The following is a 26,591-nucleotide window of genomic DNA, read 5'->3' as shown; positions in this document are numbered from 1 at the left end:
ATGAAAGTGAAAGGTTTTTTCTTCCCTTTTTACATTATTTAGTGTATGTGTGTGTGCGCGCGTGCGCACCCCCCCTCCTGTGTTAGTGTGTGTGTATTTGTTTAGGTCAGAGGACAACTTCTGGAATTCAGTCTTCTGCCTGTATCATGTAGGTTCCCAGGGATGATAGCATATGTCTTAATTGGCAGAGCCATCTTATACTCCCCTTTACTTTCTTGGGATGGGGTTTAGTCTTGTGTAGCTCAGGCTGGCCCCAGATTTCTGATGTTCATGCCTCTACCTCCCAAGGGAGACATATATTTTTATGAAAAATAAGCTGTAACAAAACTTTTTCTTTTATGTGGAATAAATAATTTTATAAAATTTATTTAATAACATGCTAGTAAAGAAATCTTGCCTAATTACACTCTATGCTCACTAATTTTTAAATGAAATTTAATTAACTTATTCTGTTTTATAAATTAGTTTGAAAATGAAAAAGTAAGCTTGAAATTAGAAGAAGAAATTCAAGAAAATAAAGATTTAATAAAGGAGTAAGTAGTAGTTTTACTTCCAAATTTATTATTAAAATAGTTTTATTTGTTGAGTACTTTCTTTGTGTCATATATCATAGCAATAATAATTTCTACCTGAGAGTGAGGGGAGCCTAGAAATCCCTGAGTAGTTGTGGAGGGAGTGGAAGAAGTCCTGAGTGAATGTATTGTTTTATGTAGCTAAGCCTTAGACCCTTGAAAGTGGCAAAGCCTTTTCAGGGTGAGGCATGAGGGATAACAAAGCTTTCCTCTGGTCTAAGAGAATATTAACTGTATGCAAGTAGGAATGTTTATGAATGTTTGACCATTGTGTTCAAACACTGGTAACTCTAGCTTCTTCCTCCTGAGTGATTGATAAGTGAGACTGCTCCCCTATAGAGTGAGCCCTCCTACCAAGACTAACTAGCTCCTCCTGGTGGTGTGGTACATGTATTTATTATGTTTATTATAAAATTTCATATTATTACATATTATATACAATATAACATTTTATAACCAAAGAACTGTATAATTATATATAATGTATAACAGAACAACATACTTATATAATACATAATATTTACATATACAATGTTACATAAAATATATTATGCAAAGTATATGAAATATATCACCTATATTATTTATATAATGTAAAATATATGATTATATAGTTTAGTACATAATTATAAAATATAGTATAAAAATATAATATAGTTAATATTGTGTACAACACAGTTGTTGCATAGTTGGTGCATCTTTATCAAAGTGAGTGCAGCTCACCTAATACTGGCTTTTCTATATATGTGTCTGTGTGTCCTTTCTTCATTCCTTTGCCACTTCACTTAGGTTTCCAGGACCAAGGCATCAGGTCATGACATTAGTGCTATGGAAGAAAAGAAAGTATATCCATTCTACCATTTTAGATTTAGCAAGCTGGCTAATGATGAATAACTTTTCACTTTATAAAATGTCAGGTGTCAGGGACAATCATTTCCAGGAATCAAACAAGATGCCTGAAAACTCGGTATTTAGAACTACCTTGGCATATTGTCCACCTATCTGTGTCACTGTTTCCCTAGAAGCAACACTTAAAGAGTCAGCTCAATTTGGAACTGCTTTTCTCTCCCAAATCCCTTTTTAAAAAATATCCTTTTGGTCTGTAATAATTCATTTGTACTGAAAAATTAAATGTTGAAAAATTAAACTGAATTGCTTTTTATATTAGTAAATTATTACAGATAGAGATCTTATTCACACAGTGAATACCTACTGATAAAATTAACCTTTTGGCTTTGAAGGTTAGGCATTGTGCTCCCCACCCCCACCTTTTGTATGTTAGAAGCTTGAGTTATCTTGGATGAGGGAATCTATCAGATTGAACTGTGGGCAAGCCTGGTACATTTTCTTGATTGACTGTTGATGTGGGAGGGCCTAGCCACTATGGGCAGTGTCATTCTGGGAAGGTGTTCTCAGCTGTTAAAGAAAGCAGGCTGACTAAGCCATGGGGAGCAATCTAGTAAATCAGCATTGTTCCATGTTTCCTGCCTTTGCACTTGCTTGGGTTCCTGCCCTGATTTCCATCAGTAATTGAGTGTGATAGGGACTTCCATGTCAAACTCTTTTTCTAGTTGCTTTTTTAGTCATGGTATATCACAGCAATAGAACATGCATCAAGAACAGTTTAGGAATGAAAATGAGAAGTTTAACCCTGTACACTTCTTATCATTTGTCCTAGACAAATCTGGAACTTTTTCTGAGAGGGTATTCATAGTAATAGTAACTTGCTAGATACTGGGAAGGAGCTGTCCCTTTTAATTAGAGGAAAAAAAGCAGTTATTAAGTGATTTACCAACAATACAGTCTCTACTTGATTGTTATTGATTGAGGGTATAATAAGTTAATGTTTAAAAATTTCTCTAAAATTTTAACTATATGTCTCATAACTTTCATGTATAATTTTGGTTTCAGATCAAATTACACTTAGGGAAACTTTTTTTTTCAGGAATAATGCTACAAGACACTGGTGTAGTCTACTCAAGGAAACCTGTGCTAGATCTGCAGAAAAAACAAATAAATGTAGGTATCTTTCTTTTTGAATGTGGTTTTTATCAATTTATTATTCATTTAATGGTGGAGGCAGGAGGAAAACCGCTTTTTTCAATTTTTGGACTTTTGATTTTTATGAGCTTTGTATATCTCAAACCTTACTTAAGTCAGTAGCAGCTAAGTTTTTTCTTTTTGAAAGGTAATAAATGCCAAGAAGTACATATATTTGGAGTTAATATTCTTTTCATTCATTAAAGTGTGATTTTTTTTGAGACAGGGTTTCTCTAGCCCTGGCTGTACTAGCACTAACTATAGACCATGCTGGCTTTGAACTTAGAGATCCTCATGACCCTGCTTCCTGAGTATTGGGATTAAAGGAATGAGCCAGCATCTTCTGGCTTAAAGTATGACTTTATGACTACACTTTCCTGTCTAGAACTACCATGGTATTGAATCGAAAATAAGATCTATAGCTGTGTCCATAATAGAGAATAATACTGTGGGGTAGGAACAGTAGTATAATACATTTTATAACTACATTAAACTCAATAATAGAGTGCATACAGGAAATGGGCACCATAAAAATATAAAGAGTTGAAAATTTTCATCTAGCAGTGGATCCTTTGTAACAGTGTGGACACTAATTTGTAGTAATGTTGCTGTAAACAAGTCTGCATTGCTAGTTATATAAAAGTATATCACATTAATTATATGATACTTGAATAATAAGCAAACATTACTACATTTTAACTTTTCTAGACTCTTAGGTTCCTATTTAAAATGTGCTTTCATATTCTTTAAAACAGTATGAAGCAAGTCCTTCAGAGGTATTCTAGAAGAAGGCATTGTTATCATAGGATATGACAGCTCCACATGTGTTCTTGCACCTGAAAATCTTCCAATGGAACAAAATGTGGAAGTAGTAAACAGTGATGCTTATTATCTCCATACTGTGTATGCATCAGATAAATTGTATATATCTTCATTTTTTTAAAGCAGAAAATTGAAAAAGTGAAAGAAAGAGTAGAAAATACTAGGAATAGTGATATAATGCTTTTCAATCCTAGCATTTGGGAGACTAAGGCTGAAAGATTGCACGTTTGAGGGCAGCATGGGCTGTGTAGTTTGATTCTGTTTCAAAGGACAAAGGAGAAAAGTGCTTATATAATAAGGATATAAAGAGAGAAACCATTTTTGTATAGCTGTATAATATTTTGTTTTGACTCTTGTAGAAATTAAAGTTTATAATGTAAAATAGTTGCAATAAGCTTTGGTTAATTTATTATTAAAGGAAAAAAAAAACCCAAACTTAGTGTAGTCCAAATGTGCAGGTCACTAGTGGTATGTAGAAATATTCTAGGCCTTCACATTCACTTATCCCTCACTCATTGGTTCACTCAGTAAAACTTACATGGATTACATGTTAGACCAAGTAATAATAAGCATGGGCGCACATGACTATAATCACAGGACTTGGAAGCTAGAGGCAAGATTTTGAATTCAAGGCCATCCTGAGCTACATAGTGACACCTTGTTTTAAAAAAGTGAAGGACTGTAAATGTAGCTTAGTGGTAGAGTACTTGCCTAGCATGCTTCAGGCCCTATGTTTGATCCGTGGCATGTATTCCTTCTTTGGTGCTTGTCTTTATGAAGATCTGGGTTTTTTTTTACCTATGCTACTTCCTTCTCTCTAAAGAACTTGTAACATTTTTGAAGCCTGGGCACTGACAATAAAAATTTTCACTTTGTTTAGAGAAAGTTTAAAAGATTAAATTACATTTATTTGTTGTGTGTGTATGTGTGCACACGTGTAGTACGGCACATTTGTGGAGGTCAGAGGACAACTTATGGGAGTTGATTGCTCTGATTCACCATGTAGTACAGGCTGATTATCATTGGGCCTCAGTGATCTGATCTGAGCCTTGAAAATAAAAAAAAAGTTTTTTTACTTTCATTTATAATTTGTTTTTATATTTTATTTTATAATTCTTTGTTTCTTCATTAATATTTTTCCTTGTAGTTTCTTTATTTTTGGTTTTATCTAGGTTGAAAATTAAGAATTAGATGTAATTTTTCTTCTTTTTTTCTCTTTTGGTGTTTATCCTGCTTTTGTCCCCTGAGTCTCCTGTATACATGGGTTAGTGTCTGATTTTGGGGAAATTATTAGTTGTTACTGTCTGAAATAGTCCTTTTGTTCCTTTTTCTTTCTTTTAGTGTTTCTGTATACATATATTTTATCTTTTACAACTTTACCTCAAATCTTGTTTTTTTTCTGAAATGTTTTCCTTTTATTCATTAAAATTTTATTACTTTTTTATGTTTATAGGTAACTTCTGTCATCTCTGCCCTGTTTAGTCCTTGGTCCTTGTTCAGTTTTTTTTTTTTTTTTTTTTTTTTTGCCTTTACTATTTTATAACTGGCCATAGAATTGGTATAAATTAGTCTTTAGTAAGGGTGATATTGTATAGAAAATAGGGAGAAGTATAGGATACATTCTGTAGACTTATGAATAGGCCTTTTTTTTTTTTTTTTGTAAATACTCACCTACAAATTATGGACTTTCAAGTACTTTTCCTTCTGTTTAGGTGGGACAAGATACAAAATAGCCAGTGAGTGCTGGAGTTTAGTATTTAGCCTTCTCCCTTTTATCTTTTTCCTTTCCTTTTCCTTCCCCTTTTTCTTCCTCTGTCCTTCTTTTCCTTCCTTCCCCCTTTTATTCCTTTCCCTTTCCCCTCACTTTATTTCCCTTCCTTTTCTTCTCCTATAGTCTAGAGATGGGTAGAAAAGTATATTTTTATTCCTTTATATGGAAGGCTGGAATCAGTTTTCTTTCCTACCCTAGGTCAGACACATTGAGTGTCTAGTAATGCCAGTTACAGTTTAGGTATTTTGGCTTTTTTTTCTTGTATATTTTCTTTACTTATATTTCAAATGTTATCTCATTTTTTGGTTTCCTCTCTTGAATACTCCATCCTTTCCCCCCACCCCTGCCTCTTATGAAAGTGTCACCCTGCTTACCCACCCCCTCCTTCCCATCTCCATGCCCTGGCACTCCCCTACACTGGGGCATTGAGCCTTCACAGGGCTGAGGGCCTCTTCTCTCCTTGATGCCTGATAAAGCCATCCTCTGCTACATATGTGCCTGGAGCCATGTTTACTCTTTGTTTGGTGGTTTAGTCTCTGGGAGCTCTGGGGGGTCAGGTTGGTTGATATTGTTATTCTTCCTGTGGGGTTGAAAACCCATTCATCTCCTTCAGTCCTTTTTCTAACTTCTCCATTGGGGGAACCCTGTTTTCAGTCCAGTGGTTGGTTGAGAGCATTTGCCTTTGTATTTCTCAGGCTCTGGCAGAGCCTCTCAGGAGACAGCTATGTACTTCTTGGCATCTATATTATTGTCTGGGTTTGGTGAGTGAATATGGGATGGATCCCCGAATGGGGCTGTCTCTGGATGACCTTTCATTCAGTTTTTGCTCTACCCTTTGTTTCTGTACTTCCTGTGAATATTTTGTTCCTCCTTTTAAGAAGTACTGAAGCATCTACTTTTTGGTGTTCCAATTTCTTGAGCTTCATGTGGTCTGCCAATTGTACCTTGGGTATTCCAAGCTTTTGGGCTAATATCCACTTACTAGTGAGTGCATACCATGTGTATTCTTTTGTGATTGGGTTACCTCACTCAGGATGATACTTTCTAGTTCCATCCATTTGCCTAAGAATTTCATGAAGTCATTGTTTTTGAAAGCTGAATAGTACTCCATTGTGTAAATGCACTACACTTTCTGTATTCATTCCTCTGTTGAAGGACATCTGGGTTCTTTCCAGCTTCTGGCTATTGTAAATAAGGGTGCTATGAATATAGTAGAGCATGTGTCTTTGTTATATGTTGGAGCATCTTTTGGGTATATGCCCAGGAGTGGTATAGCTGGGTCCTCAGGTAGTAGTACTATGTCCCAATTTTCTGAGGAACCATCAGACTGATTTCCTGAGAGGTTGTACCAGTTTGCAATCCCACCAACAATGGAGGCATGTTCCTCTTCGTCCACATTCTTGCCAGCATCTGCCATCACCTGAGTTTTTGATCTTAGCCCTTCTGACGGGTAAGGTGGAATCTCAGGGTTGTTTTGATTTGCATTTCCCTCATGACTAAGGATGTTAAACATTTCTTTGGCTTTTTTTTTTTTTTTTTTTTTTTTTTTTGGAATGCTGGCTCTGGTTTCCAGAAGGTTTTTATTCCAGCCTTTTTGCTCAAATAAGTTGTAAATTATGGTTTTGCCTGTCCATGGCTTGAATTTTGAAAGTAGTTGCTTGCTCTATGACCTTGCTTCTTTTGAGTCAGAGAATTTTCAGTTTATTTTCCTTCATGTTTATAGAATAAGAACTTCCAAGCTTCTTGCATAAGAGATCAGAACCCAGACTATCTTTGATGCTATTTTTAGAAACTCAGAACTAAATTATATACCTACAGAATTTTAAATGTTTTTATGGTTTTGGGATATAAGTATTATCTTGTTGATGTTATATTTTAAAATTTAGTCTTGACATTTAAAAATAATAATTACAGATGAATATGAGCGGGAAGAAACCAGACAAGCTTATGTGGATCTAAATAATAACATTGAGGTAAGTGTTAGTGAAAAATGTGATTATTTTAAGTAAAAGAATTTTTAAGCAGAGAGTCATAGCTACAAAGGTTTTTGTCAACTGCAATCGGTATAAATTATAATAAATAAAATTATTTATTGATACGTGATTGAATTCTTAAGGTTCTAAACTATGATGAATACTTATGTTTTATGTATCGTATCCTTTTTATTTTTTTTGGAGGGAGGATATAAGACACAGTCTTAATACAGTCTAGGCTCATTGTCTTCAGGCCTCAGCATTCTGATCATATGTGTAACTGAAGTAGCTTCCCCTTTTCTTATATTTGTGTGTATGTGTGTTACATGAGTATGGGTGCATGTTTATGCATGTATATATGGGAGCTTAAGGTTGATGTTAGGAATTTTCTTCCAGTGCTTTACCATTTTTTTCTTTTTGAAACAAGGGTATCTCAACCAAACCCAGGTCTTGCTGATATGGCTGATTTCCCTAGCCAGTTTGCTTCAGGGATCTCCTGTCTCTGCCTTCCAAGGCTGAAATCACAGGCAGGCCACTACTCTCACTTAGAATTTATATAGATTCTAGGGATTCAAACTCTGGTTCTCTTGCTATATGGCAGGTGATTTTGTTGTAGAGTCATCTCTCCAACTCCATAATACCCCTCAAATTGACATGTTAGTAATACAGCTTAATTTGTTAAATATTTATTGACCCTGTGACAGAGATAGCACATTGTGACATATAACTGTTAATTAAAAAAATGGGTATTACTAATCTGTATTTTACTCCTGCTTACCTTTGTTGTCTTATCTTTTACGACAGAAGATAGCATAATTTTTTGTTTCAATAGAAAACAATTTCTACTATTGCTTTTTTGTTTTTTCCCCTTTTTCCCTTTCTTCCTTCCTTCCTTCCTTCCTTCCTTCCTTCCTCCCTCCCTCCCTCCCTTCCTCCCTCTCTTTCAATTTTCCTCCTCTTCCCCTCCCCCCTCCCCTTCTCTCCCTCCCCTTCCCCTGTCTCTCTCCCCTCCCCCTCCCCCTCTTACCCTCTCTCTCTCTCTCTCTCTCTCTCTCTCTCTCTCTCTCTCTCTCTCTCTCTCTCTCTCTCTCTCTGGCCTGGGCATCCTGGAACTTGCTCTGTAGTCAAGGCTGTTCTTGACTGCTGGGATTAAAGGCCCGAACCACCATGCCTGTTTCTTGCTTTATCAAATACTTTCTGATTTCAATACTTCATTTTTTTCCCCAGAACTTTTGTGTTCATGCTCTTATGTATGCTTATGAACATTTTTCCCTTTTAACTGTACTATTAATCTAAACATCTTTATTCAGTTATTCTCTATTTCATTTAACTTTTATGAAGAATATTTAAAACTATATTACAGTTATTTGATATACAAGCTTATTTTATATGTATGCACATTATCTTCTTATATTTAATGTTAACTTTCTAGTACAGTGGGCTTTGTGTCATATCCTAACGTTTATATCCTAAAATGAGTTCAGAAACATAGGCACTTGGTAAATATTTAGTGGATGAATGAATGAATAAAATAATTTGATTTTACAAAACAAAATTTATTGAATGCTGAGTAAATGCATTCTATCAGGTGATACAGATACAAATTTGAATTTTATGAGATTGCCTTATATTAGTGCTGAAAAAATTTAATAAGCACAATAAGTCTAAAATGATAGTTTCAATGCTATTATATGTTTTTGTTACCCCTTTAAGATCTTATGGATTGTAGCAGGGGATTATTGTATGTTAAATGATTTATTAAGAATAGAGTGACAATATTCACTCTGCTGGTGCAGTGTTAGATGATGCTACGTATTTTATGATAGTTACATGCATATATATTTAAATATATAAGCTATTAAAAACATAATTTGTATTATATGTGTGTGGGTGTGTTGCCACAGTGTGCATGTAGAGGTTGGAGTTGGTATTTTTATTTCTGCTATATGGATTCCAAGGATCAAACACTGGCTAAAAGGTTTGTTGACAGGTACCTTATCAGCTAAGGTATCATATTGGCTTCATTATAAACACAGCTTACATCTTTTTAGTAAATTATTGTTACAATGTTTTTATTTTTCAAAGGTGTATTAATTTATATCTAAGGATTATGAGGTAAAATTTATTAATATTTTTAAAGTTTAAAAAGTAAAAAGTCTCATTTTAAAAGTTAAACTTTGTATTCTAGAAAATGATACTAGCTTTTGAGGAACTTCGCCTGCAAGCTGAGAATGCCAGACTGGAAATGCATTTTAAGTGTAGGATTCTTATTTACATTTTCATGTTGTTTTTCTGCTACTTATATTTTACTAGATTTTGTCAATATTTTGTGTCCTTAATTTGATACCCTCAACTATTGTATATTTCATATTATTTTTGCTTTCATAAGCCCCTCAAAATCTTATTGGTGGCAGGGAATTAATATTTGTTACATTTTCTTTTTGAAACGACTTTTTATGAAATAAAATTATGGCTTATATTTAATTTTTTAGAGGCATAGTTTTGCCTTACATATTTCTTGGTAAATTATTAAGGTACAAAAATCTAAGGTTTGTTGTTTTAGATAAGTAAGTATTGTTATAAGAGCTGTAGTCATTATTTTACTAAAAAGAATTGGCAGCAAGAAAAAGCCAGTTTTAGTGTACTAGAATCTTTTGAGGTTTAATATAACTTTGAGATAAAGAAATTAAATATTTAAATTTTGTTGGCAATGGAAAAGTTAAGCAATTATATTAAGACAGGGTTTATTTATTCTTTTTTAAAGTAAAAGAAGATCATGAAAAAATTCAACATCTTGAAGAAGAGTATCAGAAGGAAGTAAACAACAAAGAAAATCAGGTTTTAAAAAATAACTCACTATTTATATTCTTTTAAAATTAATAATGCTTATATATTTATGAGGTATGATGTGATGTTTTGGCTTATGTCCACATTGAGTAGTGATGAAATTAGGCTAATTAGCAAGTCATAACCATCACTTAAACTTTACAATTAGGTACATTTAAATTCTAACTTTTTAGAGATTAATGCTATATTCTTTATATTTGGTTATTGAAGATTTATTTATTTATTTGATGTATGTGATAACTGTTGCTCTCTTCAGACATATTAGAAGACTAGGACATCAGATCCCAGTACAGATGGTTGTGAGTCACCATGTGGTTGCTGGGAATTGAACTCAGGACCTGTCGAAGAGCAGTCAGTGTTCTTAACCGCTGAGCCATTTCTCCAGCCCCTCTTTATATTTGTTAACTCATGAAATACCTAATATATCAAAAGCATTGTGTTTGTACACATATGAGATAATTTATATAAAAAGTCAATATTATATATATAAATCTTTAGCCTTTTGCTTAGTCAAATTAATTTTCATGATTCAATTAGCCCTCAGTAGTTTTGAATCAATGAATCTACAATGTTTATATCATTTTACATTGCTGCAAAATATGAGAAATTTTGTTTAAAAAACTTAGTAAGTAAAGATGATCATTGACAACTCATTTCACATTTTGCAGTTTATTTTGAAATTAACTCTCTTTAACACCAATGAGAGGAAACTAAAAAATTCTGTTGCTTCTTTCTGTTAATATCACATAGTGGAAGACTTGTAAATGGTAAGCCTATATTCTCTGATATTTGCAAGAAGAATAACAGTTTTAGGTTTGTATTATGCTGTCTCTTTTTCATGCCTTTTGATTTTCAAATAGAAAGTGATACATAATAAGGAATCCTAGCAGGCATGGTGGTGTACTCCTTTAGTCCTTGTATTTAATTTAAGAAGCAGAAGCAGCCAGGTTTCTGAATTTAAAACCATCCTAGTTAACACAATGATTTCTAGGACATTCAGGGTTTCATAGAGAGATCTTGTCTCAAGAAGGGGCAAGGGATCTTCTTTTATTTCTTCCCATTATTTTAGTTTTCTATAAGAGACCTTGTTAAGGGGGTATCTATTTAAATAATAATAAAAAATAGTTAGAAGTACAGAAATGATGCTTAGAGTTTAAATTGTGACTAAAATATGTTTCAATTTCTAAGCTATGCTTATATTGTGTGAAAGAGTTTTTATCTTTATTTTATTTTTTTTTAGAAATAAGCACACTTTATTGTTTAATATAGCAGTTTCAGAGCTTGTATTTCACATTGAATTCAGCACTTTAGGAATGGTTCTCCCTTTGGAGTTCATTTGAACAAAGACATGTCTCAAGCAAGACATCTTTCCTTCCTTCAGAGGCTCAGAACTTAGAGGGAACCCTGACAAATAAATAATCTCTATGTCAAGAACAGTAAAGATACACAGTGTAACAGAAGAGTATGGATAAGGTATCTTGGACATATAGGACTGTAAGGGATAGATGTGGGGAATTCTATAGGGGAAACAGATGAAGCACATATTCTGAAAACATACATGCAAGTAACTTCATATGGGCAGACACCGAGCAGGGAATATTTGTATATAAATATATGTATACACACATTGACATAATTGTATTATTACATCAAAAAATAATTAAAGGAGATAGACAACTATGGGGGTCCGGAGAGACAGATTAGTGGTAAGAGATGATGTTCTTAATACAGAAAACAACCAAGATATATTGACTGTGAAGCATCACATTTAAACACAATCCTGTCAGCAACAGGGAGTCGCAAGTGAGGTGGAATTCCCAAAACGGTCTTCATGTAAATTACTCAGGGAGACTTTTAAACTGTGAATTTTGATGCAGTGCATCCAGTAAAGGCCTACACTGGAAGCAGTATTTGTAGTGAAGATGTATTTACTGGGAAATAGACAGACCAAGCAGCAACAGTCTAGGGAGTTTTCCTTTGGGAGAACCTGATAGAAGCAGACTAAGAAAATTGTTGGAAAATCTGAGTTGTAAATTGTTAACAAACCAGGAAAAACCTGTGTCAGTCGATGAATATATTTGGGAAACACAGTTTAGAGACTTTCTCTTTCCCTCTAACACTTTATAAACTTTATTTTAAAAAACAAAGATAAAAGAACAAATTTTAAGCATTTTTACATGAATGTATACGAATACATTTTTGTCAGTGCTTGGCTTTTTTTTTTTTTTTTTTTTTTTTTTTTTAAGGTTTGATACTCTGCATTAAGGTCTTACTAGTTACAATGAGCAAAAAGTACATGTAAAACAGGATGTAACCCGGAATTAGTCAAGGTTTTATTGGTGTGTAAGGATTGAGCATAATGTTTTTTGTTTTTTGTTTTTTTTTTTTTTCTTCACATAGTCTGTGAGTTGTTTCTGGGGCAGTCTGAGCCCTCTGGGGTTAGCATCCCAATATCAGTGACTGCATATTATGTCTGTTGTTTTGTGACTGGGTTATCTCACTCAGGATGATATTCTCTAGATGCAACCATTTTCTTAAGAATTTGGTTAAGTCATTGTTTCTGATGTCTGAGTAGTACTTCATTGTATAAATGTACCACAATTTTTGTACCCATTCATCTTCTGAAGGACATCTGGGTTCTTTCCAGCTTCTGGCTATTATAAATAGAGCTGCTATGAACATTGTGGTGCATGCGTTTTTGTTGTATATTGGAGTGTCTCTGGGGTATATGCCCAGAAGTGGAATAGCTGGATCTTCAGGTAGGACTATGTCCAATTTTCTGAGGAATCACCAGAGTGATTTCCAGAGTGGTTGTATCGGTTTACAACCCCACCAACAGTGGAGAAGTGTTCCTCTTTCTCCAGAACCTCGCCAGCATCTGCTGTCATCTGAGATTTGGATCTTGACCAATCTGACTGGTGTGAGGTGGAATCTCAGGGTTGTTTTGATTTGCATTTCCCTGATGGCTAAGGATGTCTAGCACTTCCTTAGATGTTTCTCAGCCATTCGATATTCCTCAATTGAGAACGTTTTGTTTAGCTTTGTACCCCATTTTAAAAATAGGGTTGTTTGATTCTCTGGTGTCTAGCTTTTTGAGTTCTTTGTATACATTGAATATTAGGCCTCTATCTGATGTGGAGTTGGTAAAGATCTTTTACCATTCTATTTGCTGCCATTTTGTTTTCTTGACAATGTCCTTAGCCTTACAGAAACTTTGCAATCTCATTAAGTCCCATTGGTTAATCTTTGACCTTAGAGCACGAGCCATTGGTGTTTTGTTCAGAAAATTTTCTCCTGTGCCTATGTGTTGTAAGGTTTTCCCTACTTTCTCATCTAATAGTTTCAGTGTATCTAATAGTTTAATGTGGAGATCTTTGATCCACTTACACTTGAGCTTTGTACAAGGAGATAAGAAAGGGTCTATTTTCATTCTTCTGCATGATGAGTGCAAGTTGGACCAACACCATTTGTTGAATAGGCTGTTCTTTTTCCATTGAATGTTTACAGCTCCTTTGCCAAAAATCAGGTGACCATATATGTGAGGGCTCATTTCTGGATCTTGTATTCTATTCCATTGATTCACGTGCATATTTCTGTACCAGTACCAAGCAGTTTTCAGCACAATTGCCTTGGAATATAGCTTGAGGTCAGGGATAGTGATTCCCACAGATGTTTTCTTGTTGTTGAGGATGGATTTTGCTATTCTAGGTCTTTTGTTATTCCATATGAAATTGCACATTGCTCTTTCCAAATCAATGAAGAACTGGGTTGGAATTTTGATGGGGATTGCATTGAATCTGTAGATTGCTTTTGGTAGGATGGCCATTTTAAAAATGTTGATCCTTCAAATCCATGAGCATTTTCTGAGAATTTTCATTTTCTTTCCATTTTCTGAGATCTTCCTCTATTTCCTTCTTTAGAGGTTTGAAGTTCTTGTCATACAGGTCCTTCACTTGCTTAGTTAGAGTCACACCAAGGTATTTCATATTGTTTGTGACTATTGTGAAGGGTACCTTTTCCCTAATTTCTTTCTCCACATATTTATCCTTTGAGTATAGGAAGGCTACTGATTTGTTCAAGTTAATTTTGTATCCAGCCACTTTGCTGAACTTGTTTATCAGCTGTAGGAGTTCTCTTGTGGAATTTGTGGGGTCGCTTAAGTACACTATCATGTCATCTGCAAAAAGTGATGTTTTTACTACTTCCTTTCCAATTTGTATCCCTTTGATTTTCTTTTGCTGTCTAATTGCTCTGATCAGGACTTCCAGTACTATGTTGAATAGGTAGGGGGAAAGTGGGCAGCCTTGTTGAGTCCCTGATTTTAGTGGGATTGCTTCAAGTTTCCCACCATTGAGTTTGATGTTGGCTGTTGGTTTGCTGTATATTGCTTTTATTATGTTTAGGTATGGACCTTGGATTCCTGTACTTTCCAAGACTTTTAACATGAAGGGGTGTTGAATTTTGTCAAATGCTTTCTCAGCATCTAGTGAGATGACCATGTGATTTTTTTTCTTTGAGTTTATTTATATAATGGATTACATTGATGGATTTCCGTATTTTAAACCATCCCTGCATCCCAGGGATGAAGCCTACTTGGTCATGGTGAATGATCGTCTTGATGTGTTCTTGGATTCGGTTTTTGTTGAGTATTTTTGCATCAATGTTCATAAGTGAGATTGGTCTGAAGTTCTCTTTTTTTGTAGGGTCTTTGTGTGATTTAGGAACGAAGGTTATTGTAGCCTCAAAAAATGAGTTAAGTAGTATTCCATCTGATTCTATCTTGTGGATTAGTTTGGAGAGTATTGGTGTTATGTCGGCAATAAATGTCTGATAAAATTCTGCACTGAACCCATCTGGACCTGGGCTCTTTTTGGTTGGGAGGCTTTTGATGAATTCTTCTATTTCTTTAGTTGTTATGAGATTATTTAGATGGTTTACCTGGTCCTGGTTTAACTTTAGGATCTTGTATCTGTCTAGGAATTCATCCATTTCCTCCAGATTTTCCAACTTTGTGTAGTATAGGCTTTTGTAGTAGGATCTGATGATTTTTTAAAATTTCCTCAGTTTCAGTTGTTATGTCTCCACTTTCCTTTCTGATTTTGTTAATTTGTATACTCTCTCTTTGCCCTCTAGTTAGTCTGGCTTAATGGTTTATCAATCGTACTACTTTTCTCAAAGAACCAGCTCTTTGTTTTGTTGATTCTTTTAATGGTTCTTTTTATTTCTATTTGGTCTATTTCTGCCCTAAGTTATATTATTTCTTTCTGTCTACTCCTCCTGGGTGTATCTGCTTCCTTTTGTTCTAGAGCTTTCAAGTGTGCTGTCAGGTTGCTAGTGTATGCTCTCTCCAGTTTCTCTTTGGAAGCACTCAGAGCTATCACTTATCCTCTCAGTACTGCTTTCATCGCATTCCATAGGTTTGGGTATGTTGTGTTTTCGTTTTCATTGAATTCTAGAAAATCTTTTATTTTTTTCTTTATGTCTTCTTTGACCCTGCTATTGTTTAATAGATTGTTTAGTTTCCATATATATATGGGCTTTTTGTTGTCTTTGTTGTTATTAAAGACCAGCCTTAGACCATAGTGATCTGAAATGATGCATGGGAGTATTTCAATCTTCATATATCGATTGAGGCTCGTTCTATGTCCAATTATGTGGTCAATTTTCGAGAAGGTGCCGTGAGGTGCTGAGACGAAGGTGTATTCTTTTGTTTCAGGATAATATGTTCTGTAGATATCTATTAATTCCAGTTGGTTCATAGTCTCTGCTAGTTTTACAGTGTCCTTGTTCAGTTTCTGTTTCCATGATCTGTCCATTGGTGAGAATGGGGTATTAAAGTCTCCCACTATTATTGTGTTGGGTGAAATGTATTTTTTGAGCTTTAGTAGGGTTTCTTTTATGAATGTGGGTGCTTTTGTATTTGGAGCATATATGTTAATGATTGAGAGTTCCTCCTGACATTTCTCATCATTTTCTCTGTAATGAGTAAAAAGTGTCCTTCTTTATCTTTTTTGATAACTTTTGGATGGAAATTTAATTTATTCGATATTAGAATAGGTACTCCAGCTTGCTTCTTGGGGACGTTTGCTTGGAAGTTTTGTTCCCAACCTTTTACTCTGAGATAGTGTCTGTCTTTGTCTCTGAGATGAGTTTCCTGTATGCAGCAAAATGCTGGATTTTGTTTATTTATCCGGTCTGATAGCCTATGTCTTTTTATTGGGGAACTGAGTCCTTTATGTTAATAGATATCAAGGAATAGTGGTTGCTGTTTTTTGCTATTATTGCTTTGTAGGTTGAATTTTGTCTGTGTCTCTTTCTTCTTTTGGTTTTCCTGCTTAGGAGTTTTTTGTTTTTACTAGGATGTAGTTCCCCTCATTGTGTTGGGTTTTCCACCTATAATTCGTTGTAGTGCTGGGTTTATGGTCAGATATTGTGTGAATTTTGATTTGTCTTGAAATATCTTCGTCTCTCCATCGATGGTGATTGATAGTTTTGCTGGGTATAGCAGCTTGGGCTGGCACTTGTGCTCCCTTAGGGTGTGCATGATGTCTGTCCAGGATCTTCTAGCTTTCATAGTCTCTGTTGAGAAATCGGGTGTGATTCTGATTGGTCTGCCTTTATATGTTACCTGATCTTTTTCCCTTACTGCTTTTAGTATTCTTTCTTTGCTTTGGGCACTTGGTGTTTTGACTATTATGTGTTGGGAGGAATTTCTTTTCTGGTCCAACCTATTTGGAGTTCTGAAGGCTTCTTTTATGCTCGTGGTCATCTCATTCTTAAGGGTAGGGAAGTTTTCTTCTACAATTTTGTTGAAGATATTTACTGTGCCTCTTAGTTGATATTCTTCTCCCTCTTCTATTCCTATTATTCTTAGGTTTGGTCTTCCCATTGTGTCCTGGATCTCCTGGAGATTTTGGGTTAGGAGCTTTTTGCTTTTTGTATCTTCTCTATTTTGTCTATGTTTTCAATGTTGTCTTCGGCTCCCGAGATTCTCTCTTCCAGCTCTTGTAGTCTGTTGGAAATGCTTGCTTCTCTGACTCCTGATTTCTTTTTTAGGATTTCTACTTCTAGGGTTGTCTCTTTTAGTGTTTTCTTTATTGTGTCCATTTCTGTTTTAAATTCCTTCTTCCATTCCTTTTTCTCTTTGGTTCTGTTTTCTTCTAGTTCTTTGAGTTCTTTGAATGTTTTTCTTGTTTTTTCTTTAAAAGCTTCTAATTCTTTATTCTTTTCTTCCCGTTCTTGTTTAAGGATCTCCATCATCATCTTGAGGTAGGATTTCATGTCTGAGTCTTCTTTTTCTGGAGTATTTTGCATTCCGCTGTTTGCTGTGATGGGAAATCTGGGTACTGGTGTTGCCAGGTTGTCTTGGTTTCCCAGGGGTATGCTCTTTCGGTTTTCTCTTGCCATCTTGTTGTCAGTGATTGGTTCTTTCCTTTCCCTTGTACCTGGCTTGTGTCCCTCTATCTCCGCTGGTCCAGGTGGTAGATGGTCTGAGCCCTGTTCTGTGTCCCAAAGCTGCTGGGTGGGAACAGAGGTCCCAATGCTGGGTTCCTGGTCCCTGGATCAGGCAGGGCAGGGGTGTGCTTTCCTTGCATACTCGGCAGAGATCTCTCTGCCCCTTGGCTAGTCGGATCCCCTTCTCACCAGGCGTTTATCTCTGGAAACTGCTGGTCCAGGTGGCAGATGGGCCGAGTCCTGTTCTGTGCCCCAAAGCCGCTGGGTGGGAACAGAGGTCCTAATGCTAGGTTCCTTGTCCCTGGATCAGGCAGGGCAGGGGTGTGCTTTCCGTGCGCACTTGGCAGAGATCTCTCTGCCCCCTGGCTACTCGGATCCCCTTCTTACCAGGCCTCTTTCTCTGGGGCTCCACTGGTCCAGGTGGCGGACGGTCTGAGCCCTGTGTGAAAGAGTTCTTAAATAGTCTTTTTATATTTTAACTTTATTTTTTAACTATATTTCTGGAAGAGCGAAGTGTTAAAATTAAAATTGTGTTTATTTCACAGAATGTAAAGATAGAATAAAATGCTAAAAAAGACCATTTTGTAATTTTTGGTGCCGTGTTAGACCTTGCTAAGTTGCTGTTTGGCCTGCTAGTGTTTTTCCTACGGATATATAAATACCATTGTTTCTAAGATTTTTTATAGACATTCAAAATTCCTGCCTGGGGATAGAATGTGACAGATCACATTATGAGCTTAGCAAGGTTGTAAAGATTAGCTGAGTGGCACTATTTTCATGCTGACTTATTTCTATCTTTCATACTCGTTTTCTCACCTGTGATATCTATTTTAGACACAATTTTTGTTTTGTTTTGTTTTGGTTCTTGAGTGTGATCTTAGGTATGCTAGGTTAACTGGTATGCTACTTAGCACTATCTCTAGCCTATCTATTAAAGGTCCCTTGCAAAGTAGAACAGAGTTAGTTCTCTGATGGCATTGGCTAGTAGGTGGTAGCGTCCAGAGTGAAAAAGTGAATTATTGTACATAAGTCCCTCTGAAGTTTCCCTGGCCTTTAGTTTTTAAAAATTTTCTGGACTCTTTGGGTTGTTATCTCACTTCTCATTAGTATCCTCCTTTGTATGTTTTTTCCAATTGCTTTACTTCTTTACATGTTATGATTTGTGATAAATTATTCTCCATCTATGAAATGAGCCAATTCAAGCCAAATTAAAGTATATAAAGACAGTTTATTGGAAACAGCCGGTTCGCCAACTTCATAGGAGATCAGTGAAGTTGCCATGAAGAGGGAAACAAAGGGGAGGGGGAAGAGAGAGAAAGATTGTGTGCTTCCAGGGAGAGGGAGAAGAAGGGAGGAGAGAGAAGAATGAGAATGTAAGGAGAAACAAGAACCAAAATGTCTGGAGTATATAGGGAAGAGCTTCTGGGGGAGGGGGAAGCCCAACCCTCTGGGTTTGTAAGTTGAGCTTAGAAGGCAGGGTATATGCAGGCCATGCCCTGTAACAGGAATGAGAGATGCTAGGAGAACCTGGAGGCCAGGTTGGTTTTGGTATGTAAAATATGCAGTTCATCCTAAACTAAACCCCAACAATTTGGATTATAATTGTTTTGTGGCTTCTTACAGTTAAGTTTATCTCTGATACTTCCGTGGCTAATTTTTAGGTGGTTTGGAGATAAAAATAGGGAGTTAATTTTTTTTTTTAAATTTGAATCTTTAACTTTTGCTATTTCTTTACATCACCTGTAGCCATCTGAATACTTTTGGTTATCTATATAAAGATTTCTCAATAGTTTGTCTTCTTAAATTATTCTAGAACAACCATTTCTCTTTGCTTTCCTTCCTTTCTGTTTTTTTTAAAAAGATTTATTTATTTATTATATATAAGTACATTGTATCTGTTTTCAGACACACCAGAAGAGGATGTTAGATTTCATTACAGATGGTTGTGAGCCACCATGTGGTTGCTGGAAATTGAACTGAGGAACTCTGGAAGAGCACTCAGTGCTCTTAACCACTGAGCCATCTCTCCAGCCCCCTTTCTGTTTTTTGAGACAAGGTCTTTCTGAATAGTCCTTGCTGTCCTAGAGCTTGCTATGTAGACTAGGCTGGCCTTGAATTTACAGAGATCCATCCTTCTCTACCCCAGTACTGGTGTTAAAGGTGTGTGCTATTATGCCTGGGTTTCCTAATTAATTTCTGTATTTCAAGACTCATTTTAACCCTTTGAATGTTTTACTACTTTCCATGAGACTGATTTAGATAGATGTTCCTCTCCTAGACAGGCTTGGCACATGCCTAAAGTCTCAGCACTTGGGAGGCAAAGACAGGTGGATTTCTATGAGTTTGAGGTCATTCTGGTCTACATTGAACTCCAGACCAGTAAAGGATACAGACAATAAACTCGATCTAGAAAAAAACCACAAAAACAAAAGATAAAAAAAAAAAAACAAACCAAAATCTAAAACAAATACTAGTAAAAAGTTGCTTTTCATATTTTGATAACATTTTTCTTTTATTACTGATGATAATGCTCAGGTGTATTAATTTGTGTGAATGCTGAGTTTCTTAATGGTGAGTTCTCTCATTTCTGTATATTCAGAACTTTCAGTTTGTGGTGCTCATAATATTGAGTGAATGAATTTTCATTATGTGTTTTCTCTTTAAAAGTTGGAAATGAGTAGTTTAATATTGAATATGGTATCTATGTTTACTCATACATTCAATAAATATTTTATAAGCATGTATTAAATGCACAGTATCTAGAAATATAAAATAAGTATATATAATTATAGGTGATAATAAATACTAAGTTGCTAATTTTAACTTTTTTCATCTACAATGATTTTAAAAATGTATTTTAGGTATCACTACTATTGATCCAAAGTACTGAGAAAGAAAATAAAATGAAAGATTTAACATTTCTGCTAGAGGAATCCAGAGATAAAGCTAATCAATTAGAGGAAAAAACAAGTAAGAATTCATATAAAAATATGAGAATGTCCCTTATGTGTTCTTTTTCTTCTAAATTTTTGGGTTTTGTCATAATTTCTAATGACAGTTTCTGTTTCTTTGCTCTTACACTTGGTTTGTATCAGTTGAAGGAGGGCATAATTGAATCACTTGGAGAGAGATCTTTATCAAAGCACATAAGCTCCTCTTTTCCCTTTTTCATATTTTAACCTTCAGATTTAACAACATGCAATGAAAAGACATTAATTGTAGTTGTTTTGGACAGTGCATTTTTTGTGCGTATGTATATATATATATATATATATATATATATATATATATATATATATATATATATATATATACACACACACACACACACACAAGATACAGCTTTAATGTTGTCTATTGATCACTTATAATTAGCATTTCTTTTATCATTACTTTATAATGGGTATTGTAGTTAGGGTCCCTGCTGCTCTGATAAACAAGACCAAAAGAAAGTTGATGTACACTTTTAGATCACAGTTCATTACGGAGGGAAGTCAGAAGAGGAGTGAAAGCAAGAGCAAAAGCTGAACCTTGAAAAGAAATTGCTTACGACTTGCTTTGTAGTTTGTTCAGCCAGCTTTTTATATAGCACACGATTTGCCAGTAATTGCACCATCCACAGTGGGCTAGGCTTACATATGTCAATTAGCAATCAAGAAAATCCCCACAGACACGCATGCCTACAGAACAGTCTGTTAAAGCAATTTTTCAATTGAGGTTCTCTTTCCAGTAAAGGCACATTTTCCCAATGTAGGGGAATGCCAAGGCACTGGGATGGAGAGGATGATTTGGAGTAAGTGCTGGGAAGACAAGTGGAGGGGGGAGAGGGGAATGGGAGAAAGGTAGGAGAAGGGGGATAACATTTCAAATGTAAATACAGAGAGTATCTAATAAAAAAAGAGCTGAGAACAAGTAAAAAAGAGTTTTCTGGTATAGTAACTATATTAAAAATTATAGTAACTAATTTAAAAATAGAATTTTATGTTACCTGCAACTCTGGATGATTTGACTTTCTCTTTGTATATTTGTATCCATTTTATATTTTTATGTTGTGTTACTATTTTAGCTAATGCTTCAAGCAGTATATTGAGTAAGAGTTGAGAGAGTTCTCCTATTCCAGATTTTTAGAGGAAATACTCTTATTTTTCTTCCATGATGGTTATAGCTTTGTCATAATAGCCTTTATTATTTTGATATATATATATATATTTCGTATAATATACATATAAAATATTTCATCTATTCTTAATTCTTTTCATAAATTCATGTTAAATGCTGTCAGATATCTTTTATGCATATATTGTGGTAATCGTGCATTTTTTTTCTGTTATTTGCACAGTGTTATTAGATTGATTTTTCACATGTTGAACTTACTTTGTATCATATTTCATAACAGCTTTCTTATGATATATGATTTTTTTAATGTGTTTTTGAATTTGATTTGCAAGACTTTTGTAGAAAATTTTTCATCTATGTTCATCAGATAAATTGGATAATAGTTTTCTTTTCCTCCCTAACATTTTTTCTAACGAAATGTTTGTTTCTAGTTTTGGTGTCAAAACAGTACTGACTTTGTATAATAAAATAAGTGACTACATGGTATATTAATCTATTTATGAACAGTCATAAATTAGTGTCAGCTTTTGTATGTTTATATATTACTCAGTTTTGCTGTTCTAAAATATTTTATTCAGGCATGGAGGTACATGTCTATAATTATTTAAGGGAGTTGGGCAAGAGATTGCCAAGTTCAAGGCTAGACTAGACTACATATTGATTTCTAGGCTATTCTGAAATATAAAATTAAAATGAGTTTCAGGTAACTAGGGTACAAGGTGAGACCCTGTCTCCAAAACAAAAGCAGACAAATCCACGACCACCACCACTGCCATCACCACTTAAAACCTTCTAGAACAAAAAGCAAAACAAAAAAACAAAAACAAAAACAACCCCCCCCAAAACCCTTTAGAAACACATATTTATTATTTTAGTCTTAAATATTCATGATTGATGGAACTATGGAACTTTCATTGGGTTTCATCTTGTGTTATAAGAGAAAAAAAATCCTGTTCTTTAAAACCCCAAAAGACTGTATCTTTGAAGATCACCAGAGTTTCAGGTTTTTGCATACTACCTAACAGAGCCTTAGCTTTCTTCACAATGGACAAAGGCTTTTTTATTTTCAAAACTTTTGTTTTTAAGAAGGAGCATGAGAAGAAAAAAAAAAGAAGGAGCATGAGCTACTCAGGGTTTTGTTTTGTTTTTTTCCCCCAATATTTAGATATGAGCTTGCCAAATTGCTCAGGTTGGCCTCCAAGTTTTAATACTACTTCAGCCTCCCTAGGAGGTAGTATTATAGACTTGTACTCACTGGACCTGGTTCCAAGACATATTTGTATTAACAAATAAAATAGGTTATGACATATGTAAGCCACTTGACTCTTTGATAGCAGTGTACAAATGAAAAATAAGGAATAGTCTATTAATCTTCCTATGAAAGCTGGTTTATATGTCTGTTTTCATTCTATTGTAATTATAAATGTAGATACTGGAAAAATGTCAGATTTTCATTTTTGATGTTTTGGGAAAATAGTCTTATGAAATTTAATGTGTATATGTGTATTGTTTTTTTTGATTGTTTTCTAGTACAGGAAAAGGAGTAATTGCTATAGCAATTAGTTTTCCTAGTAAGCCTTTTTACAAACAATGCCTATCTGTAATTTTATCTTTTAGAATTACAAGATGAAAACTTAAAAGAATTAAATGAAAAGAAAAATCATTTAACATCAGAACTTGAAGATATCAAAATATCCATGCAAAGAAGTTTGGTATGATTTAAAAACTGACTAGTGACTACTGTATAGTGTGTATCATATAATCAGTTAAAAAATACTATTGTATACAACTAAAATGTATCATGATCCAGAGATTCAAATAGAAAACTCAATTCTACCTTTAAAATGCTTCTAATAAGAGGCATTGTATTAAAAATACCTAAGTATCAAGAGAATGATTCAAGCTAATAAATTGTCATTAACACAGTGAAGAGATCTGTGTGGGCTAACTGCATGGGACAATTCTGTGGTGGGATCAGAACTATAGAGAATGGTTACTTGAAATTTGGTAGTGCATGGGTAATTTCAGTATGCCAAGGAAGGACAATGGGAAGGTGGAAGTATGGAGTGCAAAGGCAAACAAATGTATAAAAGCAGATGACTTAAGCCTTAAACATTTTAGGCCTTTGCATCATTCTTTCTGTTATGTGTTTTATTTCACTTAGAGCACTCAGAAAGCTTTAGAGGAAGATTTGCAGATAGCAACAAAAACAATTTATCAGCTCACTGAAGAAAAAGCAGCTCAAATGGAAGAACTCAACAAAGCTAATACTACTCACTCATTTATGGTGACTGAACTTAAAGCTACTACTTGCACCTTGGAGGAATTACTGAGAGCAGAACAGCAAAGGTGAAACAGTTTTTAAACAAATAAGTAAATACATAAATGAGTTACTTTTGAAATTCAGTACCATTTGAAATCAGGTATTCTTTGGAATAGTTCCCAAGCATGCTTTGCCATGGGGTCAAGCTATATAGACAAGTCCTTAAATGTTGGCTTAGTGATAGATAAGTATGTTTATTAATAATGTGGACCAATGCTTCTCAACCTTCCTAATGTTGTGACCCTTTGATACAGTTCCTCATGTTGTGGTGACACCAATCATAAAATCATTCTCATTTCTCTTCAGAACTGTAATTATGTTACTATTATGAGTCATAATGTAAATGTTTTTGAAGACAGAGATTGCCAGAGCACTTGTGACCCACAGGTTGAGAACCACTGTGTTTGGATTATTAGTGTTTTAGGAATAATGTCCAGGTTAAAGAATTATCTTTTACTGAGGTCTGTAACTTAACAATATTTTAATTTAGTAACTATCTTGGAATAAAGTAAATACTACTACATATGTGGTAAATACTTATTTGCTTTTAACCTAAATAGTATTTATGTAAAATTAAATTGTTAACAACTAGCTCTCTTTTCCCTCACTTTATACAGTTTTAATATAAAAGTATGTTGAAACCTAGGTAATTATTTTTTGTTCTGTTAGCATGATGTTTAATTGAATTTGGCAGAGTAAATGAGAGTAACAAATTTCTCTCCCAACATATATCCTGAGTCTATTTAATTTTTCCTCTCTACTGTCCATAGTGAGAAGAAAAATGTAACCTTTAAAAGTCTTCTATTATATATTTATGATTAACTTGTCAAAAAATTTTAAACAATAAAATTATAAATTACTATAGAATTATCTGTTCCAATTACCTTATTTAAATTTTTTATTTACTAAAAAAACAAAAAACCTTTATGCTTGCATGTATGTCTCTGCATTACATGCATACAGTGCACAGAGGCCTGAAAAGGGTGTTGAATCTCTTAGAATTAGAGTTACAGACATTTGTGAGCCATTGCTGGGAATCAAACTCAGGTCCTCTGGAAGAGCAGTCAGTGTTCTTACACCCTGAGCCATCTCTTCATCCCCTTATTTACTACATATATTTATTTGTGTATATATATATATGTATGTGCTTGTGTGTGGAGATCAGAGGGGTAGGTTCTCTACTGGGGATTAAATTCAGGTTGTTAGGCTTGGCAGCAAGCTCACTTATCTGTTTATCTATCTCACCTTAGTTTTATGGTTTAAGGAAACAGAAAATAAGAAAAGCTTAGAATATATTAAATTTTTTTTTTTTTTTCACACAGGGTTTCTCTGTTTTGCCTTCCCTGGTTGTCTTGAAACTCGCTTTGTAGACCAGGCTGGCCTCAAAGATCTGCCTGCCTCTGCCTCCTAAGTGCTGGGGTTAAAAAGGTTTAGACTATCATTTAGCGGTTAACATACACATTATAAGCCTTAAGGTTTTAGGTAGATAAAATAATTATTACAATTATAATTTTGATTTTAAACTGCCTTATACAGATTAATACTTAATGTTTAGATATATCACTTGTTACATTGTGCCAGTTTTAGTTATTAGATGAATGGTGACTAAAATAATAATTTGAGTTTTAAAATTTATCTCATAAGATTGGAAAAAAATGAAGATCAACTGAAACTGCTTACTATGGAGCTCCAGAAGAAATCAAGTGAACTAGGTAAGGTTTAGAGATTAATATCCTTTGATAATATTAATAACTAATTATAAAAATAAATTTGGTGTTTTTGTTAAATTTCTTAAACTGTTAACAGTTAAGAGTACTTACTGCTCTTGCAGAGGACTTAGACTTCTTTTTCCCCATATGATGCTGACAACTGTTTATAATTCTAGTTTTAGGTAATCTTATTTTGCCTCTGTGGACAATATGCATACATGTGGTATTTATACATTCATGTAGACAAAATATTCATCTATATAAAATAAAGAAATATAAAACTTAGGGAAAATTCTAATTGAATATAGAATATTTCAATCTGAGAAAAGCTGTTATGTTTCTTTATGTGGTTTATTGATGTCTGAATACAAGCCTGAGATGTTTATGTTTTCCTTACTTTTGGATTTAAAAGTCTGAATAATCTTTAGGTCTGAATTCAAAGGACTGAATAAAATTGATTACATTCAATTTAAGACCATTTTTGAGGCAGGATCATATTTCATAGTTCAGACTGGTCTTGAAATCTTTGAAATCAAAATATGATTCTTTTGCCTCATGAATGCTGGGATTACAGGAGTACATCACTTCCTGGATTGATTTGTTTGTCTGTTTATTTATTTTTTTTCTTTAGGGTCTTGTACAGCTCCAACTAGCCCAGTATTCTCTGTGTAGACCAGGGTAGTCTTGAACTTGTAGCAATCTTCCTGTCTCTGCCTCCTAAGTGTTGGTATTACCAATGTGCACCATCACACCTGGCTCATCCTTTATTTTGTGGATCTATGGTTCAGTGGAGTTGGATCATAAAATACCTTTAGGAAAAAATGATTTTATGTTATCATATAATATTGTTAATATTCAAGGACTTACACAGATAAAATAATTTTGTAATTCTGTGAACTTATGACTTGGTAGTTAATTAGAAGTCTGTACTTTATATTTATTAGACTGAATATCTGCAAGTAT

General features: G+C 34.4%; 1 protein-coding gene across 1 annotated transcript in view; it reads left to right on the top strand.

Moving 5' to 3' along the window:
* SYCP1 (synaptonemal complex protein 1) overlaps positions 1 to 26,591 on the top strand; it is a gene marked incomplete at both ends in the record, with an annotated part of 96,090 nt that overhangs the window by 7,932 nt on the left and 61,567 nt on the right. The window contains 9 exons of the mRNA XM_080916005.1: positions 466 to 533; positions 2,518 to 2,591; positions 7,120 to 7,178; positions 9,367 to 9,436; positions 9,943 to 10,016; positions 20,342 to 20,450; positions 23,214 to 23,308; positions 23,761 to 23,945; positions 25,564 to 25,631. Coding sequence (XP_080772131.1) covers positions 466 to 533; positions 2,518 to 2,591; positions 7,120 to 7,178; positions 9,367 to 9,436; positions 9,943 to 10,016; positions 20,342 to 20,450; positions 23,214 to 23,308; positions 23,761 to 23,945; positions 25,564 to 25,631 — 802 coding nt within the window. The remainder of the gene's footprint in view (positions 1 to 465; positions 534 to 2,517; positions 2,592 to 7,119; positions 7,179 to 9,366; positions 9,437 to 9,942; positions 10,017 to 20,341; positions 20,451 to 23,213; positions 23,309 to 23,760; positions 23,946 to 25,563; positions 25,632 to 26,591) is intronic.

This window comes from Micromys minutus (assembly GCF_963924665.1).
Source record: "Micromys minutus genome assembly, chromosome: 4".
In the NCBI taxonomy this organism is placed as follows: domain Eukaryota; kingdom Metazoa; phylum Chordata; class Mammalia; order Rodentia; family Muridae; genus Micromys; species Micromys minutus.
The sequence above is the reverse complement of the archived record's forward strand: the minus strand, read 5'-3'. Positions and strand labels throughout refer to the sequence as shown.